Source organism: Lutra lutra, chromosome 13 (genome assembly GCF_902655055.1).
Source record: "Lutra lutra chromosome 13, mLutLut1.2, whole genome shotgun sequence".
Taxonomy (NCBI): domain Eukaryota; kingdom Metazoa; phylum Chordata; class Mammalia; order Carnivora; family Mustelidae; genus Lutra; species Lutra lutra.
This window is the reverse complement of record NC_062290.1, coordinates 83831201-83856136: the sequence shown is the minus strand read 5'-3', so window position 1 is coordinate 83856136 and position 24936 is coordinate 83831201. Positions and strand designations below refer to the sequence as shown.

The window sequence follows — 24936 nt, the reverse complement described above, 5'->3', positions numbered from 1 at the left end:
AGCCAGAAAAAAGGTCCCATATTCTATGATTCCATGTATTTACAGTATCCACAAAAGTAAATCTATAGACTCAGACTACAGGCTAGTGGTTATCAGAGGCTGGGGGTAGAGGCTATGGGGAATGACTGTGTAATGGCTGTAGGTTTCTTAGATAGACCTGATGGTTGTTCATGTGAATTGTATACTCTAAAACAGTTAATTCTGTCTAAAGTTTACCTCAGTTTTTTTTAAAAAGTCCTTGGTGCAAGTACAGTTTTGCTGCTAACTAGTTATGAAACTTGACCTTATTGCCTCCCTTGTAAAAGAGTTCGATTTTTTTTTTTAAGATTTTATTTGTCAGAGAGCGAGAGCATAAGCAGGCAGAGTGACAGGCAGAGGCAGAGAGAGAAGCAGGCTCCCTGCTGAGCAAGGAGCCTGATGAGGGACTCGATCCCAGGACCCTGGGATCATGACCTGAGCTGGAGGCAGCTGCTTAACCAACTGGTCTCAAGGGTTTGATTTTTAATCCATATTGTAGATGAGCCCTCGGCTTTGAAGTTCCACTGTTTTAATTGAGAACCAACACACTTTTAACTTCTAATTTTAAAATAATTTCAGATTTACCCAGAAGTTGCAAGAGTAATGCAGAGAATTCCTGTATACTTTTTAAAAAATTTTATAATTTTTTATTTTTTTATAAACATATAATGTATTATTAGCCCCAGGGGTACAGGTCTGTGAATCACCAGGTTTACACATTTCATAGCACTCACCATAGCACATAACCTTCCCCAATGTCTAGAACCCAACCACCCTTGCCCTACCCACCTCCCATCCTGTATACTCTTTATCCACATTCACTAGTTTTTAATATTTTATTTACTTTGTTGTTTGCCCTTATCCTCTTTTCTGAGCATTTGAGAACAGGTTGCATATCTCAGTGCCCCGTTATCCCTTTATACTTCAATGTATTTCCTAAAAACAAGGGTACTAATTAACAACAGTATGTTCATCAAATTAAGAAAATTTAACTTACATGCCATACTAAAATCTAGTTTGTATTCCCATTTTTTCAATTATTCCACAAATGTCTTTAATGGAATTTATTTTCTTCCAGAATACATTCCAGTCCAAGATCATTTATTCTATTTATTTATCATCTCTTTTTAGTCTTCCTTAATCTGGAACCATTCTTCAGCCCTTCTTTGTCTGATGTTGGTATTCTTGAAGAATACAGATATTATTTTTTTTTAAGATTATATTTATTTGTTAGAGAGAGTGCATAAGCGGGTGAAGAGGGAGAAGCAGGCTCCCCACTAGGCCAGGAGCCTTACGTGGGGCCTGATTCTAGGACCTAGGATCATGACCTGAGCCATAGGTAGACAGATGCTTAAAGAGCTGAGCCCCACAACTGCCCTGAAATAACAGGCAGTTATTTTATTAAAAGTTTCTTAATTTGAGTTTGTCTGATATTCCCTCATGATTAGATTAGATTCAGATTATACTATATATATCCCTGGCTGGAAAACAACATAAATTAATACCTTCTTTAGGTATTGCATCTGCAAGGTAATATCATGTGCAAAATTGTCAGGCAAAGTAACAGTCTCAAGCATCAAAGAAAAATTACCATTTACCATAAAGCTACTATGTATCCTTTATATGTTATTTAGTATGTCAGAGTATTTCTAGGTATTTTGTAAATGAGGATTGTTTCTTTGCACTATAACATTATTATTATCTAGTTGATTATTAAATACCTGCAGATAAGTTTTAAGTTCTGTTGACTTATGTTCTAAATGGTTGTTTAGTAGAAATTATATTTTGTTTGATTGCTTTTTAAGTAAACTGCATTTTTTAATGCATGATGTCCTCTTTTTGTGCTAATGAAATACAGACTGTGGATAATGGACGCCCATGAAGCTAATATCCCCCCAAAAAACTGACAGATGTGATCTGCAGGGTTTCTTATTTATTGTGAATTCATGTTTCTTCTAGCTATGCAAGAAGAGGCCTTGAAGCTGGTATTGCTAGCATTAGAAGATGGTTCTGCTCTCTCAAGGAAAGTACTGGTACTTTTTGTTGTGCAAAGACTAGAACCAAGATTTCCTCAGGCATCAAAAACAAGTATTGGTCATGTTGTGCAACTACTGTATCGAGCTTCATGTTTCAAGGTAAGTAGCAAACTATGATCTAGACAGTCCATGCCTGTGTATGAGACAGAGGCTTTCTAAAATGGGCGTTAACCTGGTCTAGAGGCTCCAGGAATGCAGAATGCTTCCAAGAGTTGAAAGGAAACTGTTTTCCTTCTGCATTGCTTGCATCTATGATACTGCCTCTTGAGCATAAACAGAGGTGAAGGTGTCAGTAACACAAGCCAGAGCGTAAGGAAGTAGTTTGGTAAACTTGACTCTCAGAATAATGAATGTAGGCTAAAGAAGTCTAATTCAAATGAATTTCCCATCTTAAAAGGAAAAACTCTGTAAAAATACGTAAAAGGTTGGTAAATGTTTCCATTTCCTGTTACTATTTTTATTTTATTCCTTGTTATTAGATTATGGCCTTTAATCTGAAGATGGCCTATAATGTTGCCTTCAGGACAAGAGAGTGAAAAGTTGAGGTACATGCCCCACTCTGCATTTAGGAGGTGTGATTTTTTTGGGTATGTTTTGTTTTGGTGAAGAAGACGGAAAAACCCCAAGATATTTAGAAATGTGGTCGCATTGTCTTATAGACTTGTGGGTGATTACAGGTATCGAGAGTGGTGGAAAGTAGGCTGAATCCTTGGAAGTTTCTGCGAGTTATAAGAGTAGGGGTTGCTGGCTGGATCTTAAGAAAGGCCCGAAGACTTGGAATTGCAAAGGTCCGTTGGCTTTTGTAAAAGTAAAACATCAAAATTCAAAAGCCAAAGCTATTTTGCTGGTTTTACAGTCCAAGAGTGAAAACAGTAGAGACAGAAAAAAGTTTTTTCAGCAGATTGCTTAGTTTGAAATAACAGGTAATTGCTGATGGAAATATGTTCAAATGAACTCACTTATCTCCATTAATGAGGCTTGGACACTATCTCCTTGACAGTTACAGTACTTGATTTTATGTCTTTACGGGCAGCAATAGAAATGAATCCCTGGTTCCTCACATATTATGCTTTTGGCTAAGCAACCAAATTACAGACATCATTTATCATCCTGAAGTGACTGACTAGGTTCTCACACTGTGTATTCGTGACTTAATGTGTTTTTTCTCTCATAGGAATCATACTGATTTGTGGTTTATGATAGTCATACATCTACAGTTGCTACGAATATCTGACATTTGAATAACACTGGTATAGAAAGTGATTTCAATTTTATGCTCTCATTTCATCCTCACTCACCCCTAGTTTAAAATGTTGAAGCAGTGTTTAGATTAATAAAAAGATACCATACTGACTGGACTGCCAAAAGGCTTCTCTCGGGTGTCATTTACTCTAGTAAAATCACCATTGTCAAAGCTCTTTCCTTGATTTTTTAGGCTTAGAGATGTGAACTTTGTGGGTGCATACAGTAGAATCTTTCCTCAGGAACAGAACACCCTTACCAAGGTCACGCACAACGGATGATTAGTTTTATTAATTTGTAATGAGAAGTGCAGCTCTCACATGACTTAAATCATCATATTGTAGATATTTTCCTGCCAAAGAGTATCACGCCTTTGATTGAGTAGCATGGAATCAGCACAAGGGGAAGGGGAGTTACTGATTCCAACATTTGGTGCAGTGAATCCCAGCTGATGATCTGCATCAGAATTATCTATGGGGTTTTTAAAAGTATACATTCCTGGTCCCATCAGCAGATATATTCTGATTTGGTGTATCTGATGTGGGACTTGAGCATTCATGCATACTTTTTAAAGATTTTATTTATTTATTTGACAGAGATCACAAGTAGACGGAGAGGAAGGCAGAGAGAGAGAGAGAGAGAGGGAAGCAGGCTTCTTGCTGAGCAGAGAGCCCGATGTGGGACTCGATCCCAGGACCCTGAGATCATGACCTGAGCCGAAGGCAGCGGCTTAACCCACTGAGCCACCCAGGTGCCCCTCATGCATACTTTTTAAATTTGTGGTCTTCAAAGCCAGGAATTGTGATTACCTGAAATTGAAGTTTTTAATGCTTCACAGGTGATTTTTTTTTTTTTAAGATTTTATTTATTTATTTGACAGACAGAGATCACAGGTAGGCAGAGAGGCAGGCAGAGAGAGAGAGAGAGGAGGAAGCAGGCTCCCCACTGAGCAGAGAGCCCGATGCGGGGCTCGATCCCAGGACCCTGGGATCATGACCTGAGCCGAAGGCAGAGGCTTTAACCCACTGAGCCACCCAGGCGCCCCTTCACAGGTGATTTTGATGCATGGTAGTGAGAACTTTAATTTGACCAGCTCTGTTAGCCACTTGGGTCTGTCTTTACTACTCATGTGAATAGGTGCTTAGGCTGCCTACTAGGCACCCTGTAGCCTATATGGTAGTTGTCGTCTGATGCTTGGGCTTCTTTCTTCTATTTTTTAGGTTGATAATTCTTTTTGTTTCCTCAGTGTTTCTTTAAGTAAGTTAGGGTAGAATATAGATTTTTATGACTTCTACGTTATATACTCTGCTCTCTCTTAAATTATACCTATGATTGTGTTGTTTAGAATTTTGGGTGTCCCATACTTTTCTATAATGTAATTACATATTCCCAAAGAGATTTTGAACTGATACTGTTAATTCTCAGATGATAACTTGATTTTCCCATCTTTATATTCTTGGGGTCATATTATTTTTGTCTCATGTGAGAGCAACAGAAACAGCCAGTGAGGTGGTTTGGAGGTATTTTCATTTTGCCACTGAGAAAATCATGATTTTGAACAGTTTAAATGATTTGTCCAGACTGAGTTTCAGAGTCTGTACTACTCCTAGGTATTCTGAATCCTAGCCAAGTTTCAAATTTCATTATGCAAGTTTTAGATAAATGATATCATTTATCATGGAAATTATCTAGTTATACATTTGCATGTTTAGAGAATTAGACCATTTCAGTAGGGTATGTGAAACTGTAAGCTTTTGAATTTATGTTTTTTAAATTACTTAAGTCAGGTATAAATTAAGGCTGTATAAATATCCTAATGATCATTTTTTTAAAAGATTTTATTTATTTATTTGACAGAGATCACAAGTAGGCAGACAGGCAGGCAGAGAGAGAGAGGAGGAAGCAGGCTCTCCGCTGAGCAGAGAGCCTGATGTGGGGCTCGATCCCAGGACCCCGGGATCAAGACCCGAGCCGGAGGCAGAGGCTTTAACCCACTGAGCCACCCAGGAACCCCCTAATGATCATTTTTGTGTTGATAGAAAATTTCTTTTTTTTCCCTCCAAAGATTTTGTTTATTTGAGAGAGTGAGAACACGAGAGGGGTGAGAGACAAAGGGAGAAGCAGACTCACTACTGAGCAGGGAGCCCAATGTGGGGGTCGATCTGGGACTAGGGGATATGACCTGAGCTGCCCGCAGACGCTTAACCAACTGAGCCACCCACGTGCCCTGATAGGAGATTTCGTAATCGTCACATGACAGTGCTAATATATGTCTACCCATTGGCTGGAGTGATTTGTCATTCCTCTGCTTAAAAGTCCTCAGTGGCCTCCCATTCCCTTCAGTGTAATATATAAACTTCTCACCACAGTTTTTAAGGCTCTCTGATTCTTCTCTAGACTCTATCATAGCCTTCAATTCTGTGTGCTTTGCTCTTTCACTTTTCTGTTTCACCACTTGCTACTGTTGTTAGGATTCTGTTTCTTACCTGGAAACTCCTATTCGTTCGTCAAGACTCAGTTTACGTAGCCTTCAAGTGGGGAAAGCCTTCTCTCTTATCCCTTCCTTCTCCCCCAAGTCAGATTTAATTGCATCTCCTTTATGTTGCCATGGAGCATTATAATAGCATGTATACTATAATTTTCTATTTAGAAGTGTCTTCTCTATCAGCTCCTGCGTTCATTGACAGAAATCAAAACTGTGTGCTGGATTATGTAAGTTCTGCTTCATTCCAAAAAGAATTTGTGATGAGGGTATTCTCTTCATTTCACCTTCTTTTGTTTGGTATCTGGTATCTCTACTCTCCCCACAAAAAATTCTTTGGAGAAGCAGGGAGAGCAGACCAATTCTGATGGCCTTTTGTTCTCCGTTTTATCGTTTAGGTTACCAAAAGGGATGAAGACTCTTCCCTGATGCAGCTAAAGGAAGAATTTCGGAGTTATGAAGCATTACGCAGAGAACATGATGCCCAAATTGTTCATATTGCTATGGAAGCAGGACTCCGTATTTCACCCGAGCAGTGGTCCTCCCTTCTGTATGGTGACTTGGCACATAAATCACACATGCAGTCTATCATTGATAAGGTTTGTGAAATTAGTGATGTTTGTTTTATATCCTTGCTCTTACTTAGAAGAGCATTCCAGTGTTCTTTTTATTTTTTTTTTAAATCTTTTATTTTTCTTTTAATTTTATTTATTTATTTGGCAGACAGAGATCACAAGCAGGCAGAGAGGCAGGCAGAGAGAGAGGAGGAAGCAGGCTCCCTGCTGAGCAGAGAGCCCGATGCGGGGCTCGATCCCAAGACCCTGAGATCCTGACCTGAGCCGAAGGCAGAGGCTTTAACCCACGAGCCACCCAGGCGCCCCGCATTCCAGTGTTCTAAAGGAACTAAAGACACAACTAGTTGGGAGAGTCCTATGTTTTTAAATATCTGACTCTATATTATTTTCTTTATTTCTTTTTATTATTTTTTTAACTTTCAAAATAAGTGACAGGAGGCAACGGGGAAGCACATACAGGGTAGTAGCATAAAAGCAGCCTGGCTTTCAGAGTCTGTGGTTAATTTGTGTTTTGACCCCAGAGAGCGAATATGGCTTATAATAAGTAAGTTTTCTAAGTGTCTAATGATGAATTTCATAGGGCAGATTCTGAGGTGAAAATTTCATTCATCATTGATACTCCTACTATGGAATCTGAAGACACTTGAAAACCTGTTTAGTATGTTGACTGAATAAAGTACTTGAATACAGATGTGTCACGAGCAGAGTAAAAGCCATCCTGTTTTCTGTTTGGTAGCTGCAGTCTCCAGAATCATTTGCAAAGAGCGTCCAGGAATTAACAATTGTTTTGCAACGGACGGGTGACCCAGCTAACTTAAATAGACTGAGGCCTCATTTAGAACTTCTTGCAAACATAGACCCTAATCCAGGTATGTGAAAAAATATTCAGTTGCTTACACTTTTTCTACCCTTGAGGTAAATAACACAAGAGAATTGCTGCTAACAAATTCTTCCCCCCCATCCCCTTGACGGCTTATTTTAGATGCTGTTTCGCCAACTTGGGAGCAGCTAGAAAATGCAATGGTAGCTGTTAAAACAGTGGTTCATGGCCTTGTGGACTTCATACAAAATTATAGTAGAAAAGGCCATGAGACACCTCAGGTAAGCACATACATTGCACTTCTGACAGCTGTTGCCTCTAACAGAGGTTCATCCTGAACATCTTGAACAAGCTTTTCAGTTAATGGACTTCTTTTTTTTTTTTTTTTTTTAAGATTTTATTTATTTGTCAGAGAGAGAGGGAGAGAGAGCGAGTGCAGGCAGACAGAATGGCAGACAGAGGCAGAGGGAGAAGCAGGCTCCCTGCTGAGCAAGGAGCCCGATGCGGGACTCGATCCCAGGACGCTGGGATCATGACCTGAGCCGAAGGCAGCTGCTCAACCAACTGAGCCACCCAGGCGTCCCAGTTAATGGACTTCTTACATGACTGTGCTCTTTTAGGTTTCTCTTATCTGTTCTTTTGGGAGAAACTCAAGTTTTAATATACCTGACAAATAATTCCTAGCATAGCAACCATTGGGAGAGTATCTTGAACATGAGTTCACTGTCAGTGTTTTTGACGGAGTAAGATCAATGATTCTTTCCAGACATTTTGCCTAATTCTTCTCTAACTTAGGGAAATTGTTACTTTTTTTCTCGATTGCTCTCATACAAATAAATCTGTTTGTAAATGTGTGGAGTTTGAATTTTTAAAATATTTGCAATGTACTTTAGAAGGAGTTAAAGTATAATCTTTTATTCTAATAATGATGCCCATTTATTACATCACTGTGAGCCAAGTTCCTATATTTGATATTTTATTTATATGATCTCTAATCCTCACAGCCACCTGCAAGATAATTGCTATTCCTAAGCTGAAGTTTAAAGAGGTAAAATAACAAATCTAAGGTCCTGGTGGCAGTAAGTGACAGAGCTGGGATCAAATCTTCTCAAAAGTCATCTTTTCACTCTTTTATCCTTATTCTATTGGAAAACATTGTAATATTCAAACATTAACTGCCAGATAAATGTTTCATCGTCATTAAGGTTGCAGAATTAACAAAGCCATCTTAAATTTTGATGCAGTTCTGATGAGATTCTTACATTTTGCCTCATTGTCTTTATGAACTTAAATAGCTCCAAGCCTAAGAAGAAAGTTGTACCCTCAAGCTGACAAATAATTTGGTTTCATAAATTTTCACTTTCAGTGGAAATCGTATTCTACCTCTTCTGGGAAAGTTTAAGTGGACAAAGCTTATGGCCTTTAAATGCTTTTTAAATCATTTGTTTTGGTATCATTTTAAGACAGCAATGAATTGAGGAGAAAATCTTTTATTTTTGTGGGCATTGTATTGCCTGACAAATAAATAGACATAACATTTGAACCAGGTTCAGATACTCCTCAGAAGGAATATTTAAAACAGCAGTTCAGAGTTACCCTATATAATGCCTAATGGGAAATGGTGGAATGGCAGTTGTTTCAGCACAAGAATAACCTCTCTAACCTGAAAAAGAACTAAAGCGGTTAATCACAAAATTCTGAAATTCCAAGAGTCCTCACTTTTCCACACACCAATTTTCTTTTTTGTAGCCTCAACCAAACAGCAAATACAAGACTAGCATGTGCCGAGATCTGCGTCAACAAGGAGGGTGTCCCCGAGGAACAAACTGTACTTTTGCCCATTCTCAGGAAGAGCTTGAAAAGTAAGTTATGAAAATTCTTTTTCAGATGGGTTTAATTTGGGGTCATTATGAAAGTGTCCTGTTTAGTCTTAAAGTTTATGGTGGGTTTCGCAGATGTGATTCATTGTAGAGTTCCTTAGATTGCAAGATAATCTTTTCTTTTGAAACTGTACCTTTTCGCTTTTGGGAGCAAGAATAACATGATAAGTGATTTAGAACCTTATTCAAGGGTCATACTTTAGACCATTATTTTGCTGGAATCCATGTTTTTGCTAAGCACCTGTGCAGAACAAAAACACCCCTCCAAGTGACTCTTAATCTCACAAAACAAACTGAGGGTTGCTGGGGGGAGGGGGCTTGGGAGGGGGGTGGGGTTGTGGACATTGGGGAGGGTATGTGCTATGGTGAGTGCTGTGAAGTATGTAAACCTGGCGATTCACAGACCTGTACCCCTGGGGATAAAAATACATGTTTATAAAAAATTAAAAATTAAAAAAAAAAGAAACAAAAACACCCCTCCATGCAGTCTTACTTTTGCTCAGGTTCAACTGAAGCAAAGTCACAGGTAAAACAGTACAGCAGATACATTTTCTTTTTATGGCTTTTGGTCTCTTTAGCATATGTATTGTCCAAGTTCCTGGGGTTTTTTTTTTGTTTTTTTGTTTTGTTTTGTTTTTGTTTTTTTAAAGATTTTATTTATTTGAGAGAGAGAGAGCATGAGCTGGGGAGAAGGGCAAAGGGAGGAACAGAAGAAGCAGTAGTTGTTGTTGTCCCATTCCCCTCCCCCTGAGCAGGGAGCCCATCGTGGGCCAGGTCCCAGAACCCTGAGATCATGATCTGAGTTGACGGTGAACACTTAACCAACTGAGCCACTCAGGTGCCCCTGTTGTTCTGTTTCTTTTTTTTTTTTTTTAAGATTTTATTTATTTATTTGTCAGAGAGAGAGAGGGAGAGAGAGCAAGCACAGGCAGACAGAATGGCAGGCAGAGGCAGAGGGAGAAGCAGGCTCCCTGATGAGCAAGGAACCCGATGTGGGACTCGATCCCAGGACGCTGGGATCATGACCTGAGCCGAAGGCAGCTGCTTAACCAACTGAGCCACCCAGGCGACCCCTGTTGTTCTGTTTCTTAACCAAAACATTCATCATTGAGATCTTGCCAAAAATTGGTTCCAGCCTTTCTATTGAATCAACATGTGTACCAACTCTTAATGGACATCTCTTGTTTTTAGACACTTTAAGCTCAAGTTGAGCTAATTTTCTCCTCCCATATATCCTCTCCCACCTTTCATTCTGCTCTCCCTTGGGGTACCCTGTCCAGCCAGCTACACATGCCTTGTTAAAGACACCATCTTTGTCACCTTTCTCTCACCTACTTATCTTCGTCAACGAGTCAGTTCAGCTCCTGCCTGGGTGTTCATTTCTGAACTCTTCTTTCCAGCCTTATAGTCCAAGTTATCATCCCCTTTTCTCAGTCTGCCATTGCCTCCTAACTAGTCATCTTACAGCTGTTGTTGCCTACCCCCAAACCCATCATTCCCCACAAAACAAGGAGAACTTTATATATTAAGCTCATTGCAAATAATGAGAAGCAGGGGTTTCTCATTATCCTGTGGATCAAGTTATAAAATCTAGATTGTGGGCCCTGCATCATCATCATCTACCATCTTTCTGATCTCATCACAGTGCTCCCAAATTGTATTCTGTACTCAGACCACGCTTTCCTTCTGTCAGTCTCTGGAATGCAGAATGCTCCTTCCCACCTCAGGTCTTCTATGTCATGCTGTTCCTTGGGGCCTTGCCTTTGGAGCTTTTCTTTCACCTAGCTTATCTTTCACTCTTTGGGGGGATCTTCCCAATATTACATACTAAACCAGGTTCCTCTTTGCCATGCTCATCGGCAAATTTTAGTGGTTGGCAATCTTCTATGTCAAGGTCCAGATAGTAAATATTTTCACTTTGGTGGATCATACAGTGAACTGTCACAACCACTCAATTCTGCCATCGTAGCAAAAAAGCCACTATAGTGCATAAAACGGGTATAGCTGTATACTTTATTTACAATGAACAGGCAGTTTTGGCCCACAAGAGGTAGCCTGCTGACCTCTGCTCTATTGACTGTCTGCCTTGTTGCAGTGTAAGCTCAGTGGACTGTATCTGTCTTGTTGATTACGGTCGCCTCTCCTCAGTTGCTAGCACTGGCCCCTGTACCTAATGAGCTCTACAGCAGCAGCAACATGATAGATGATACGTGTGTGTGCATTAAAAAGGAGAGAAGAAACATGGTTCTCTTTTTTTCCCCCTACTGGAAGAGCCTAGAGAGGTTGCAGGAGCCCTCTGCTGTTTGCACCCAGTCTAAGCAGCTCTGTGTATAGAGTTTTACATCAATCTGTTTTTTGAGACTCTAGGAGATCTGTTGAGCTTGCCCATACCTGAAATAGAGTTTCTTAGCTAAAGTAGAACTTTTTAGGGGACCTTGCTTGGGAGTACTTAGATTTAACAAGGTCAGAGGAGAAACTGATTTCATTGCCATTCCACCCATAACTGGTGCCCCAGCTGAAAAGCCATTTCACCTCTTTAAGCTGGTTTTCTACTCTCCATCTCCATTACCTACTTCAGAATTTTATTATCTCATCTGAAATTATAATAGTAGTAGTATAAAAATAATAATTATAGCCAAATTAACTGGTCTCTTTGGTGTCAGGTACCATTTTTAGTGTTTTACATGAGTTTACCCAATTTATCCATTTAGTACTCTACTGGCCTTTAACCTGGCATCTATGTTCAACCTGGCTATTTCATTGCTACCCAGATTTTCTTTTGCAAATAAGCATCTAATCATGTCCATCTTCTGCTTTACATTCTAAATTGGTTCCTTAGTGTATCACGTGGGATCTGGTCCTAATGTAGCTTTCCAGCCTTACTCTACCTTTTGCGGTCTTTATAATTTTAAGGTACATCTCATTAGTCACCGTTCACTACTACACAAATTCTTTCAGTCTTTCCCTTGTTGTTCCTCTGTATCCTATGCTTTTCTCTTTTCTATTTGGAGAGCTCCTGTTCCTCATCAAACTCAGATGTCAACTTCCTTCTGAGGAGTTCTTGACTGCCCAGGCAGAGTTAGTTGCTTTCTTCTCTGTGCTGGTGTAGTGCTTTATCCTTTATAACGTCCAGTTCTCTTCTCATATTGCAGCTATTTATTTGCATGTTTGTATTTTCAGTGGACTTCATTATCCCATGGGTAATTAATCTTGATATTTTTTGCACTTAGCAAGTATCTAATACATATATTTGGTATATTTATGTTGAAAGAACAAATCTACAATTCATATTTCCACTCAGCCTTACATTCTTTGTTGCTGTGTGAAAAAAGAAGAAAAAACAGGATGGTACAAAGGATTAAGGAAGTGGAAGATGTCACTATCCTATTGGCTAAAAAAATACATGTTGCTACCTATAGAACCTTTGTCTTATTTCACGTAGTACACCAGGAGGAAACATTCGTTTTACTTAAAATTAATTTTACTCCAGCCTGCTTTCACTACTGTGCATCTCTCTAACCAAACTTAATGTAAATTCCCAACAATCTCCTAAAAATAAATATTTATGTGAATGTATCTTAGAATGTAGAGTATTAGAATCATGTTTCCAAGAGTTGCTACATTCTGGAAAGTGTCAAAAGTCTGGGATCAACCAGTTCAACAAATATGTATAAAAATGATTGTTAAGTGCTAGGTAATAGTTGAGGTGCTTCTAGTGGAGGAAGAGGAACAGTAAACATGTAAACACAATTTCAGTTACTGATAACATAATTTAAGAACGTCTGAGGTAGAAACAAATTTGTCATGCATGGGAACTACAAATAAGACCAGTGTGTCTGGAAGATGGAGAACGAGAAGAATGACATAAGATTAGAGAGGTAGGCAAGGGCCAGGTCTTACTGGCTTTATGGACCACGGTGAGGAATTTGGAAGGCATTGTAGGGTTTTATTCAAATGCAACAATGAGGTTTTTTTAAAAATCTTACTTATTTTTTAAGTAAGCTCTTTGCCCAACCTGGGGCTTGAGCTCAGGAGCCTGGTCAGATCTAGTCTCATTTTCTACCAACTGAGCCAGCCAGCAACCCTGCAACAATGAGATTTTAATTTTGTCTTAGAAATGTCACTAAGTGTCTGCATGGCTGGAGACCAGTTAAACTACTACAATGGTTCAGGCACAAGATTGGTATCTTTGTCCTAGGACCATAGTAATGGAAATGATGAAAAGTGGTCAGATTGGGGATGTATTTCAGAAGTGAGGCTGATAAAACTGATAGATTGAATATGGACTTTAAAGAAAAGAGAAAAATCAAGAATCACTCAGAGGTTTGGGACCTGCATAACCAAGTACTGTATTTTACTGAGATGGGAAATGCTTTTGGGGTAGAAAATCAGTAGTTAGTTCTCTTGGCCATATGAAGTTAGAGGCTTACTCCACATTCATGCAGCAAATATTTATTGAACACCTAGTATGCACAGGCACTGTATAATGTGCTGAAAATAGAGATGTGGGTATGAAAGGTAAAAATTCTTGCTCTCATGGGGCTTACAGTGTAGTAGAGAAGATTGACATAACGCATATAAATAGAAAGCATAATACCTGGTACTGATCCATGCTGTAAAGAAAAATAACACAAGGTATGGAGAAAGGGAACGATTGGGAAGGGGGAGATATTTTAGATAAGATGGTCTGGGGAGGTATCTCAGAGGATATGACATGTAAGGAGACACCTAAGTGAAGTGATGGTGCACTAGAACAACAGATCGTTATAGGAAGTTTTTTCAAAGGCAAATGGGCTTGGGATCTGGGGCTCAAGTGGAGAGATGGGCCCTTGGTAGAACCCAAGCGGCAAGATTGGCCTGAGTTAGGAGCAGGAGCTCTCTATCCCTTTTTTGGGGGAGAATGTAGTTAACAGATGCAGGAAGTTTACTGGAATTGGTGGTAAAAGAAGTAATTCTCCTCTGGTTCCATCTATTTTCTCTGTGAAGTGGGAGGCGGTATCATCAGTAGCAGAGGAGCTGTCGAGAGTGGAGGTGGAAAGGATGTTAGAGATGAGAAAGTGAGGTTAGTAGAGAAGTGTATTAATGTATTGCTTGGCCATTTTAAATAATTGATCATAATTTTGAAGGGAGTCTAGAAAGCGTGATGGCATGGTTTTTCTCCACAGCATTCAGCTCCTGAGAAGAAGGCCCAGAATGAGAGATTAGGGTTTTAGCAGGTGAGTTCAACACAGGGAGTGAGCCAAGGGAGTGGAAGGTATTTATAAGGGAGGAATTAATGGCAGATAGTGGATTCAAAGCTGGGTAAGGCAGGGAGTGAGTACTTCAGGGAGCTCAAAGATGATTTTAAAATAATAGGAAACAATTAGCTTTTTCAAGTGTGAGGTCCAGACCCTAAGTCCAAGTCTTTAGCTGCCTAGTTGCTAGAAATCCAGTATGTATCCTGACTTGTCACTGACTTTACCTCCCTTAGTTGAGGTTTTACTTCTTATACCTCTTCTAAGATAGTCACAGTCACAACTTTGTTTTTTGCCTGCCAGAGTAATCTTAAGGATAGCTGAGATTTGTCCTTTGAAGACGGGAAGCAAGGAGCAACTGGGTATTTTGTACAAGAACCTTTTGAGGTGAAGAATGAAGAGTAGGTTTCAGAGAGCATGTTGAGGAAAGTGCAGGCCTCTCCACACTACCAGTTGGCCTTTCTAAAGTAGACGTTTACTCGTCCCCTCTTCATAATCAGTGGCCCCCCAGAATCTCTGAGATGACATATATAAACTGGCTGTAATCTCTTCTTCTTCTTTTTTTTTTTTAAACTTTGTGTTCTGTCACTGCACTCTCAGCCAGTCTCATCTGGGGACACTTGGCTTTTATTGAGCTCCCACATGCCTGTCAGAGAGTGTGTGTGTGTGTGTGTGTGTGTGTGTGTGTGTGTGTGTGTGTGTGTGTAAAAGAGAGAGAGAGTGAGAGAAGGAGGGAGAAGAGCAGGATTGAGTAATGAGGCTGTTTATAGATACTGAGGGACTGAAAGGGAGGCTATTGTGAAGGCATTGCTCATCAATAATGCTATTTATACTTAATTACCATATGTTTGATTGTATAACATTAGTATCAGACTAATTGAGGCATATGTAATTATGACTTCAAATGTGTGTAGTCGTTTTCTATTCATGTAACAGTTCCTCACTTTAAAGTATTAGAGGAAACATTGACTAGGACTACATTAGAATGAAGTTTTTGAACTGTACAAGTGGAAACAAATTTTCTTAAATGGACTTCAAGATCAGATTGCTGTATATATTAAGAGTGTTATATCTGTGGGGTGCCTGGGTGGCTCAGTGGGTTGAAGCCTCTGCCTTCAGCTCAGGTCATGATCCCAGGGTCCTGGGATCAAGCCCCGCATTGGGCTCTCTGCTCAGCGGGGAGCCTGCTTCCCTTCCTCTCTCTCTCTGCCTGCCTGTCTGCCTGCTTGTGATCTCTGTCTGTCAAATAAATAAATAAAATCTTAAAAAAAAAAAAGAGTGTTATATCTGACTACTATAAATAAAACCCTGAAATTACTATCAGAAAAGCCTTTAATTCAAATAACTTTTTTACTTTTGGCATAAACTAATCTGAAAAATATAATACTAAATTTCCATATTTTGTTACAGTGTTTAAGAATGAGTTTTGGTTTCATAACTTTTTTTTAAAGATTTTATTTAGGGGTTCCTGGGTGGCTCAGTGGGTTAAAGCCTCTGCCTTCGGCGCGTTTCGTGATCCCGGGATCCTGGGATCCAGCCCCATATCTGGCTCTCTGTCAGTGGGGAGCCTGCTTCCTCCTCTCTCTCTGCCCGCCTGTCTACTTGTGATCTCTGTTTGTCAAATAAATAAATAAAATCTTTTTAAAAAAATAAATAAAGGTTTTATTTATTTATTTGACAGAGATCACAAGTAGGCAGAGAGGCAGGCAGAGAGAGGGGGAGGCAGGCTCCCTGCTAAGCAGAGAGCCCGATTCAGGGCTCGATCCCAGGACCCTAGGATCATGACCTGAGCCGAAGGCAGAGGCTTTAATCCACTGAGCCACCCAGGTGCCCCAGTTTCATAATTTTTTAAAATTTACATAATACTCTCAACAATTTGGTAATATCAGAATTTTTGTCAACTTTTTCATCCCTTTTCATTTGGCATTTCATTTGGCATTGCTAAATAAATTTTTTGTATAATATACTTTATATTCCAATTATGTAAAATTTTCAAAAGGATCTCTTCTTACTCCCTCAAAAGGCTTCTTTGAATACATGTGTATTGTGCTTGCTATATTAACTATGTGCCCACATACATGTATGTGTGTATGTGTGGCATATATATTTTCATATGGCAGCTATCACAGCGGAGTTTGATGTACGCTGTATTTGATATTTAGCTGAAGAAACTTCTTTAAAGCTGTTCCTCCTATTTAAAGTCTTTTCCAATTGTCCTTTTTTTCTCCCTTCAAGCTTTGCGTAGTGGCAGTATCATAGCCAATGAGGTTTATCCGAGGCATGATTATTGCTAATTGAAAACTTTTTCTCCCTTCAGAGTAAGATGTAGTGAAATATTCACTGATATTTTGATTGTTTTTGAAACAGGTATCGATTAAGGAACAAAAAGATCAATGCAACTGTAAGAACATTTCCTCTTCTAAATAAAGTTGGTGTAAACAACACTGTCACAACCACAGCCGGAAATGTCATTTCTGTCATAGGAAGTTCTGAAACAACGGGGAAAATTGTTCCAAGTACAAACGGAATTTCAAATGCAGAAAACAGTGTTTCCCAGCTAATCCCACGTAGTACTGACAGTACGTTAAGAGCTCTGGAGACTGTGAAGAAGGTGGGGAAGGTTGGCACGAATGGTCAGAATGCTACTGGGCCTTCTGCAGAGTCTGTCACTGAAAAGTAAGTATTAGGTAAAAATGGTTACTTTGAGTTTTTTAGAAATGCGTGAATATTTTTATTTACCCTAAGGAAAAACAGTTAATCAGAATTTTTATGCAGAATGTTTCACATTAAAGAAAGCACTAAATACCAAAAAATTTGAGTTCTAGTCCTGGCTCTGCAGTTGAATAGCTCTGTGGCCTTGGAAAGTCACTTCATCTCTGGGTTTTGTTTTCCTTGACTATAAACTGAAGAGGCTGGATCAGAATTGGTTTTTTTCACTTAAACTTTTCACACTTAAACTTCCTTGAACTTTAGGGTCGAGTCATAGAAGTGCCAAAAGGGAACTAAGTAAAAACCTAAGCAAGGTGAGATGCTGAGCTTCCAGCCTCCAGACTCTGCTACAGTCAAAACAGTTCCTCTCTGTGCTCCATAACGATGTAGTTAAGAGGGTACTCTTGGCAGCCGAACTCTCTGGGTTCAAAATCCGGCTGTTTTCTAGCTGTTTGATCTTAGGCCAATTAATCTGTCTTCCTCAGTTTACTCATCTATAAAATCTGTGCAGTAATAGCAACTACTAGATATGTTGTTTGTGCAGATTTGTGAATTTTAAGTGTGGTGCTTTGAACAGTGTCTGCCAAATAGCACTCAATAAATATCTGTTGTTGTTGTTACCAATATTGTTGGGTCTCAGTGTAAGAAAGGGTTTTGGTGCCTTAAGAAAAAACTTTCACAACTTTCTAACAATCTGAAAGGTTTCTTCCACCTCCAAAATCTCATGCTTTGGTATTGTTTTAGAGTCTTAAAATCTGAGTTTTGAAGAGACCAGCCTTTTGAACTGAAAGTTTTGTTAGGGACTGGTTAAAATAAGATTCTTTTTTTTTTTTTTTAAGATTTTATTTATTTATTTGACAGACAGAGATCACAAGTAGGCAGAGAGGCAGGCAGAGAGAGAGGAGGAAGCAGGCTCTCCACGGAGCAGAGAGCCCGATGTGGGGCTCGACCCCAGTACCCTGGGATCATGACCTGAGCTGAAGGCAGAGGCTTTAACCACTGAGCCATCCAGGCACCCCTAAAATAAGATTCTTAGATTGAGAGGCTGGCACCAGATTATGGAGGCCTTGTATTACATGTGTGTTTAGAAAATGAGCTTTTGGAGGGTTTTGGCAAGGTGATGTAGAACTGTTTTATACCATACAGTGGGATGTATTCAGCCATAAAAAAGGAGTGAAGCCCTAGTATATACTACAGTATGAATGAACCTTGAAAACTATGTTAAGTGAAAGAAGCTAGATATAAAAGGCCATATATTACAGAATTCCATCTATGTCATTGTCCAGAAGAGGCAAATCCGTAGAGACAGAAAGTAGATGAGTGGTTGCCAGGGGCTGGGGAGTGAATGCTAACAAGTAGAGATTTCTCCCAGGGCTGATGAAAGTGTCTCAGGATTAGATGGTGGTGAGGGTTGTTGTACAACCTCGGGAATATACCAGAAGTCACCAAGTTGTGTGCCTTCAAAGGGTAAATTATATCTCGGTTTTTTAAAAATGATGAAACTAGGGGAAAAACTTTAAAAAATAATCTAAATTAGTCATTTATTCATTCAGAAATTATGAATGTTCCATGTGCCCAACACCAGCCAGTTGGTGAAAATGTAATGAACATGAACTAGATAATACTACTTCCTGCTTCTAAGATGGGTCTTACAGGGTGGTTTAGGAGGCAGACGTAAACAGACCATATAATATATTCTGAGCGGTACTATAATGGAGTTGTGTTCCAAGTATTATTAGAACACACAAAAAAAGGATACCATTCTGCAGGGAGTTATTGTGGAAGGCTCCTTAGAGAAGACCTAAGCTAGTTCCAAAACCATGGATTGTTGGGAAGGAAGGACTCCTCAGTACAGGAAGCCGCACAGGCAAAATCATGTACACAGGAGAGGCATGCTGCAGAAGAGCCTGGAATCCTGAAAGTCCTGTAGGCCACAGCTGTAGGAGTCTAGCTGTCTGACTGAAGGATGACTAAAGGCTAGCATTTTCCTTAAGTCTGATTTTTACACATAGCTTGCAGGATCTCATGAGGCTATGAATGTTGTCATGGATTTTGATACCTTTTTGCTGACAAGTCTAAAAATTTGCCATTTCAAAGTACTTAGCCAAGTTTTATAGTGTATAACATTTTGGGGGGTTTTTTGCTTGTTTGTTTGTTTTTTTTTAAGATTTTATTTATTTATTTGTCAGAGAGAGAGAGAGAAAGCACAAGCAGGCAGAGTGGGAGGCAGTCTCCCCACTGAGCAAGGAGTCCGATGCGGGACTTGATCCCAGGACCCTGGGACCATGACCCGAGCCAAAAACAGAGGCTTAACCAACTGAGCCACCCAGGCGTCCCGTGTATAACATTTTGATATCGAAAGACCAGACCCTGTGTTAAGCTCGTTGCATAGTGCATGGAATGCACTCAGTAATTGCTCAATAGGAGTTAGTGTATTACTGCTATAAGGAAATCCTAATCATTTTCCTTGTTGCCTTTATTTAACTGCAAAGAATAAGCATAGCCCTAAAATATCTTTAAACTGTAAGTCAGTAAATTTGTATCTACTATTATTCCCCAACAGTTCCGTAGTCATCTTCATTTTACACATAGAAATAAACATCTGCTAGACTAATCTGCTGTGTTAGACTTAAAGGCAGCCCATACTCCTTGTTTATATTCTAGCTTTAAAAGGGTTTCTCTAGTTTGAGAAAAACCCTCTAATCTCCTTGAGATGCAGCATACTGAATTCCTACATCATTAACAAGTGCATTTTCTGGAGCCACCACATATCTAACCTCTGCTAAAGTTGGACTTTTTTTTCTTCTTTTAAAGATTTTTATTTATTTGAGAGAGAGAGCACACAAGCAGGGGGACAGGGCAGAGGGAGAGGGTAAAACCAGACTTCCCACTGAGCAGGGAGCCCAATGCAGACCTCGATCGATCCCAGGACTCTGGGATCATGACCTGAGCTGAAGGCAGATGCTTAACCGACTGACCCATCCAGGTGCCCTAAAGTTGGACTTCTTAATAGGACATAAGAAAGCCGTGATGAGATCCGCTGGGGCTGATTGCTTGGTGATTCAACAAAGAAAATCCTTTGTTAAAAAAGTAGTAATAATAATCTTATTTATTCAGTTTATGGGTAACCATGTATTGGCATTTTGATCACCCACTAGTTATTTACTGACTACCTACTATGTGGCAGGAACTATTTCATTTAAGAGATATTACTGAGTAACTACTGGGTGCCAGGAATTCTTCTAAATATAACAGTTAACAAAACTCTGGAGAGATAACAGTTAACAAAATGGACAAAAATGGGGCCTCTGGGTGGCTCAGTTGGTTAGGCGTCCAACTCTTGATTTTGACTCAGATCTCGAGCTCAGGGTTGTGAGATTGAGCCCCATGTCAGGCTCCATGTTGGGTTTGGAGCCTGCTTGAGATTCTCTTCTTCTCTCTCTGCCCCTCCCCCGCCAAAGGAAAAAATGGCCTCTTCTTAGGGAGTTTACACTTCAAAATGTCTACCTAGCTCTTAATAGAACAACCCTTGTTTCATATGTCTGTCTTCTTTGTCCCAAAGAATTCTGGTGGACTACAGTGGGCCCTTGACCAACATAGGGGTTGGGGGTGTCAACCCCTGTGCAGTCCAAACTCTGGGTACAAGTTTTGATTTACCAAAAATGTAACTATATTAATAGCCTACTTTTAGCCAGAGGTCTTATTGATGACATATAATCAATCAACATAGATTTAGTAGGTTATAGGTACTATATACTGTATTCTTTCTCTAAAGTTAGCCAGAGAAAAGGGAATGTCATTCAGAAAACATAAGGAGGGATCCCTGGGTGGCTCACTCAGTTAAGCGTCTGCCTTCGGGTCAGGTCATGATCTTGGGGTCCTGGGATTGAGCCCTGCACTGGGCTCCCTGCTCATCAAGGAGCCTGCTTCTCCCTCTGCCTGCAACTCCCCCAACTTGTGCTCATGGTCGGTCAGTCTCTTTCTGTCAAATAAATAAATAAATCTTTAAAAAAAAAAAAGGAGGGAAGGAAAGAAAGAAAAAACATAAGGAGAGCTGCCTGGCTGGCTGGCTCAGTCAGTAAAAGCTGCACCTCTTGATCTTGGGGTCATGAATTCGAACTTCACATTTACTTAAAAAAAAAAATAGTAAAAAAAAAAAAAAAAGAGAGAGAGAACATAAAATACATTTACAGGACTGCATTAATTGAAAAAAATCTGTATTTAAATGGACCTGTGCATTTCAAACCTGTGTTGTTCAAGGGTTAACTGTGTATCATTCCTGTTGAGAACTTCTTGAACAGTAATTTTTTTTTTTTTAATTTCCTCTAGGAAAAATCCATTGTTTAAGAATGAGTAAAAAGGGATTGATGGGTCACATTACTGCCTGAGATTTGTTTGCATTTCTTTTTGCCTTTCTCAGAATATGAGATCTGTTACTATGATTCTATGAATGAGCAGTGGAAGGTGGCAATGAAATTCATTGCCTGATTCTTCACTATGGAAGTATCTAAAGAGTTACAGACAGTGATTTATTCTTTGTTCTTGATAAATTATCTCTCCAGTAAAATTGGCTCTCCACCCAAGACTCCTGTAAGTAATGTAGCGGCTACCTCAGCTGGGCCTTCTAATGTTGGAACAGAGCTGAATTCTGTGCCTCCAAAATCCAGCCCATTTATAACTAGAGTACCAGTATATCCTCAGCATTCTGAAAACATTCAGTATTTTCAAGATCCAAGGACTCAGATACCCTTTGAAGTCCCACAGTACCCACAGACAGGTAAGTAACTTTAGATAGTTCTAAGAAAAAAAGAAACTATAATATAATATGTGTTGTCCTTAGATAAGCAAGTGAATCACTTACCTAGAATATGTACATTAAGAAATTAATTGGGGTGCCTGGGTGGCTCAGTTGGTTAAGCATCTGGCTTTTGATCTCAGCTCAGGTCTTGATCTCAGGGTCTTGAGTTCAAGTCCTGTGTTGGGCTCCATGCTGGGTATGGAGCCTACTAAAAAAAAAAAAAAAAAAAAGAAAGAAAAGAAAATAATCCTTTGGACTAAGTTTTCTTTCTGCCCTAAGAATCGATGATTCTACATGCCAAAAGTTTTAAGATTATCCTTCCCATGCATCAGATTTAGGTTCCATGAATGAACTTCAGGGGATTTTATGAATCCTTTGAAATAGTTTGCAGAATGTTTGGTTTATATATACTGAGGTATAATTTTGGAAAGACAATGCATAACTTAACGCAGGTTTTGAAAGGTCTTTAATCTCTGCTCCCCAAAAGTTACGAGTCAATAATGTAACTAACTACTTAATCCACAGCCTGCAGCAATAGATGCCCTAGAAGGAAACTTACCAGCCATCTATTAATAGCTCTGTCTTGGGTTTTTGAGGAGCAGTTTGACAAAATAGTGAACTTCAGTAATTTTCATGTAGTAGTGTCTTGATTTCTTTCTAAAGCAGGGGTAATTCAGTAAGGTTCAGAACTTACTTTCTTTTCCCACAAGGCTGCTTTAGACTTAAACCTTTGTAAAATGTTGGATTTTACTAAGATTACATTAAATATTCCTCTTTTCTGATTTTCAAGGGTACTACCCACCACCTCCAACAGTACCAGCTGGTGTGGCTCCCTGTGTTCCTCGCTTTGTGAGGTCCAGTAATGTTCCAGAGTCCTCCCTCCCACCTGCTTCTATGCCATATGCTGATCATTACAGTACATTTTCCCCTCGAGATCGAATGAGCTCTTCTCCTTACCAGCCGCCTCCTCCGCAGCCATATGGACCAGTTCCCCCAGTACCTTCTGGAATGTATGCTCCTGTGTACGACAGCAGGCGCATCTGGCGCCCACCTATGTACCAACGAGATGACATTATTAGAAGCAATTCTTTACCTCCAATGGATGTGATGCACTCGTCTGTTTATCAGACGTCTTTGCGAGAAAGATATAACTCATTAGATGGGTATTATTCCGTGGCTTGTCAGCCACCAAGTGAGCCAAGGACAAATGTGCCTTTACCAAGGGTAAGTGATGATGGAAATAGGAGAGTGCTACTGTAGTGTAGTGGGTAAGAGCCTGCTGTCACACTTGGTGTCCTACCACTCAGGTGTAGATTTCTGGCTCCTCCACTTATGAACTGTGTGACTTACAGAAGTCGCTTGACTTCTCTGCGTCAGGTTTCTCACATTTGGTAGCAGGGATAGTAGTACCTACCTCATAAGGCTGTTGTGAGGATTAAATCAGAAAAACAAAGCCTTTAGAACTGGACCTGATACATATTAATGCTCAATAAATGTTATGCTTGGATAGGAAACTATCCTATGATGGGAAAGTAAAAAGAACTCTCCAGAATAGAAGGGCAGGGCCTATTTTCAGTATCCCATGCAGTTAGAAATGACCTCCCTAAACCAGAAAAACTGAGTGCTCGGATACTACTTTTAACATCACTGGACTCAATATTAACCCTTTCCTTTAAATGTGTGAACAGACTAAGATGACTTCCTTACGGTATCTTTTTTTTTTGGTCCCGACGATATAATAAACTGTTAACATTATTTCCACAGAGCATAGTTACATTTATTTACTGCTCCCTAGATGATTAAGATTGTTTCTTTTATCCCCCCTTAGGAACCTTGTGGTCATTTGAAGACCAGTTGCGAGGAGCAGATAAGAAGAAAGCCAGAGCAGTGGGCACAGTACCACACTCAGAAAGCAGCTCTTGTCTCTCCAACTCTTCCTGTGGCAACACAGTCACCAACACCACCTTCTCCTCTATTCAGTGTAGACTTTCGCACTGATGTAAGAAAGGTCTTAATCACTTGACGTTGCAAGGACAGATCAGACACCTGACCTCAGAGCACTCCTTCAAACCAGCCTTAGCTGTGGTGGCCATTTTGTAGTGGTTTGGTGTGCAGTTGAGTCTGCTTAGTTCTGTGAACACTGAGTATGTAATGAGCCCTGCAGTTAGGCATTGGCAGACTCCGGAGACCGTGAAGTCACAGTCCTCTTCCCACCAAGAACTGAAAGTCTTCCCAGCAGTGTAGTTCTCATTGTTTTTCTGGTTTTAATTAATAAGATTTATATCTGCCATTTATTGAGCACCTACTTGTGCCAGGCACTGTACTAAGCATTTACATAATGTTTATTTAATTCTCACAAAAATCTTAGGGGGCAGGTATTAAATCTGTATTTTTTTAAGGAATCTTATTCAGAGAAATTAATTTGTCCAGGTAGTAAATTCATCCTGTAAGTAGCTGGGATTTAAGTCCTAGTCTAGCAGAAGCATTTCTTCCCTACTTTACAAAAGGTGCAGAAATGCCTACTGTTTTATTTGTACAGTTTTACATCACTGTTAACTGTTGTTCTTGTCACAAAACAAGTTTTTGTACTAGGATCAATTCAGTGTGCCCTGTGGTTTTCAGTACTTCTATATGCAGAACAAACCATCATTTCTTGAAATTTCTCTAGTTGGGTTTATTTCCCATTCCTACAGGCTCTCATATAAAAAACTCATTAAAATTTTACTGTGAAAAATTTCAAATGCGTAAAAAGTAGAGAGGATAGTAGATAATAAACCCCATGTACCCATCACCGCTAATTATATACTCAGCCAGTCTTGTTTCATTTGTATCCCTTCTTCCCTCTGGCTTATTTTGAAGTAATCCTAGACATCATATTTTCTTGTCCATAAATATTTCAATAAAACATTGAATTTTTAAACTAGATCCAAATTTCTCATCAAAGTTAGACTTTTTTAGGGTACCTGGGTGGCTCGGTTGGTTAAGCATCTACCTTCAGCTCAGGTCATGATCTCAAGGTTCTGGGGGCGAGCCCCTTGTTGGGCTCTCTGCTTAGTGGGAAGTCTGTTTCTCTCTCTCTTCACCCCCCGCCCCGACTTGTTCTTTCTCTCCAGTAAATAAATTTTTTTAAAAATCTTTAAAA

General features: G+C 39.6%; 1 protein-coding gene, 1 non-coding gene and 1 pseudogene across 4 annotated transcripts in view; all 3 read left to right on the top strand.

Moving 5' to 3' along the window:
* RC3H2 (ring finger and CCCH-type domains 2) overlaps nt 1-24936 on the top strand; it is a 54218-nt gene that overhangs the window by 20018 nt on the left and 9264 nt on the right. For 2 of the 3 annotated variants that reach the window (XM_047699846.1, XM_047699849.1), the window contains exons 5-13: nt 1978-2153; nt 6177-6377; nt 7090-7222; nt 7336-7454; nt 8923-9035; nt 16655-16963; nt 21559-21773; nt 22585-23018; nt 23623-23793. In XM_047699846.1, the coding sequence (XP_047555802.1) occupies nt 1978-2153; nt 6177-6377; nt 7090-7222; nt 7336-7454; nt 8923-9035; nt 16655-16963; nt 21559-21773; nt 22585-23018; nt 23623-23793 (1871 nt within the window). The remainder of the gene's footprint in view (nt 1-1977; nt 2154-6176; nt 6378-7089; nt 7223-7335; nt 7455-8922; nt 9036-16654; nt 16964-21558; nt 21774-22584; nt 23019-23622; nt 23794-24936) is intronic. The other variant, XM_047699847.1, reaches the window with a different exon arrangement.
* Nucleotides 6896-7006, top strand: LOC125084189 (small nucleolar RNA SNORD90). Its single transcript, XR_007122537.1, has one exon. It is a non-coding gene; the product is annotated as a small nucleolar RNA SNORD90 (small nucleolar RNA).
* On the top strand, nt 16521-16652 carry LOC125084213 (uncharacterized; annotated as a pseudogene).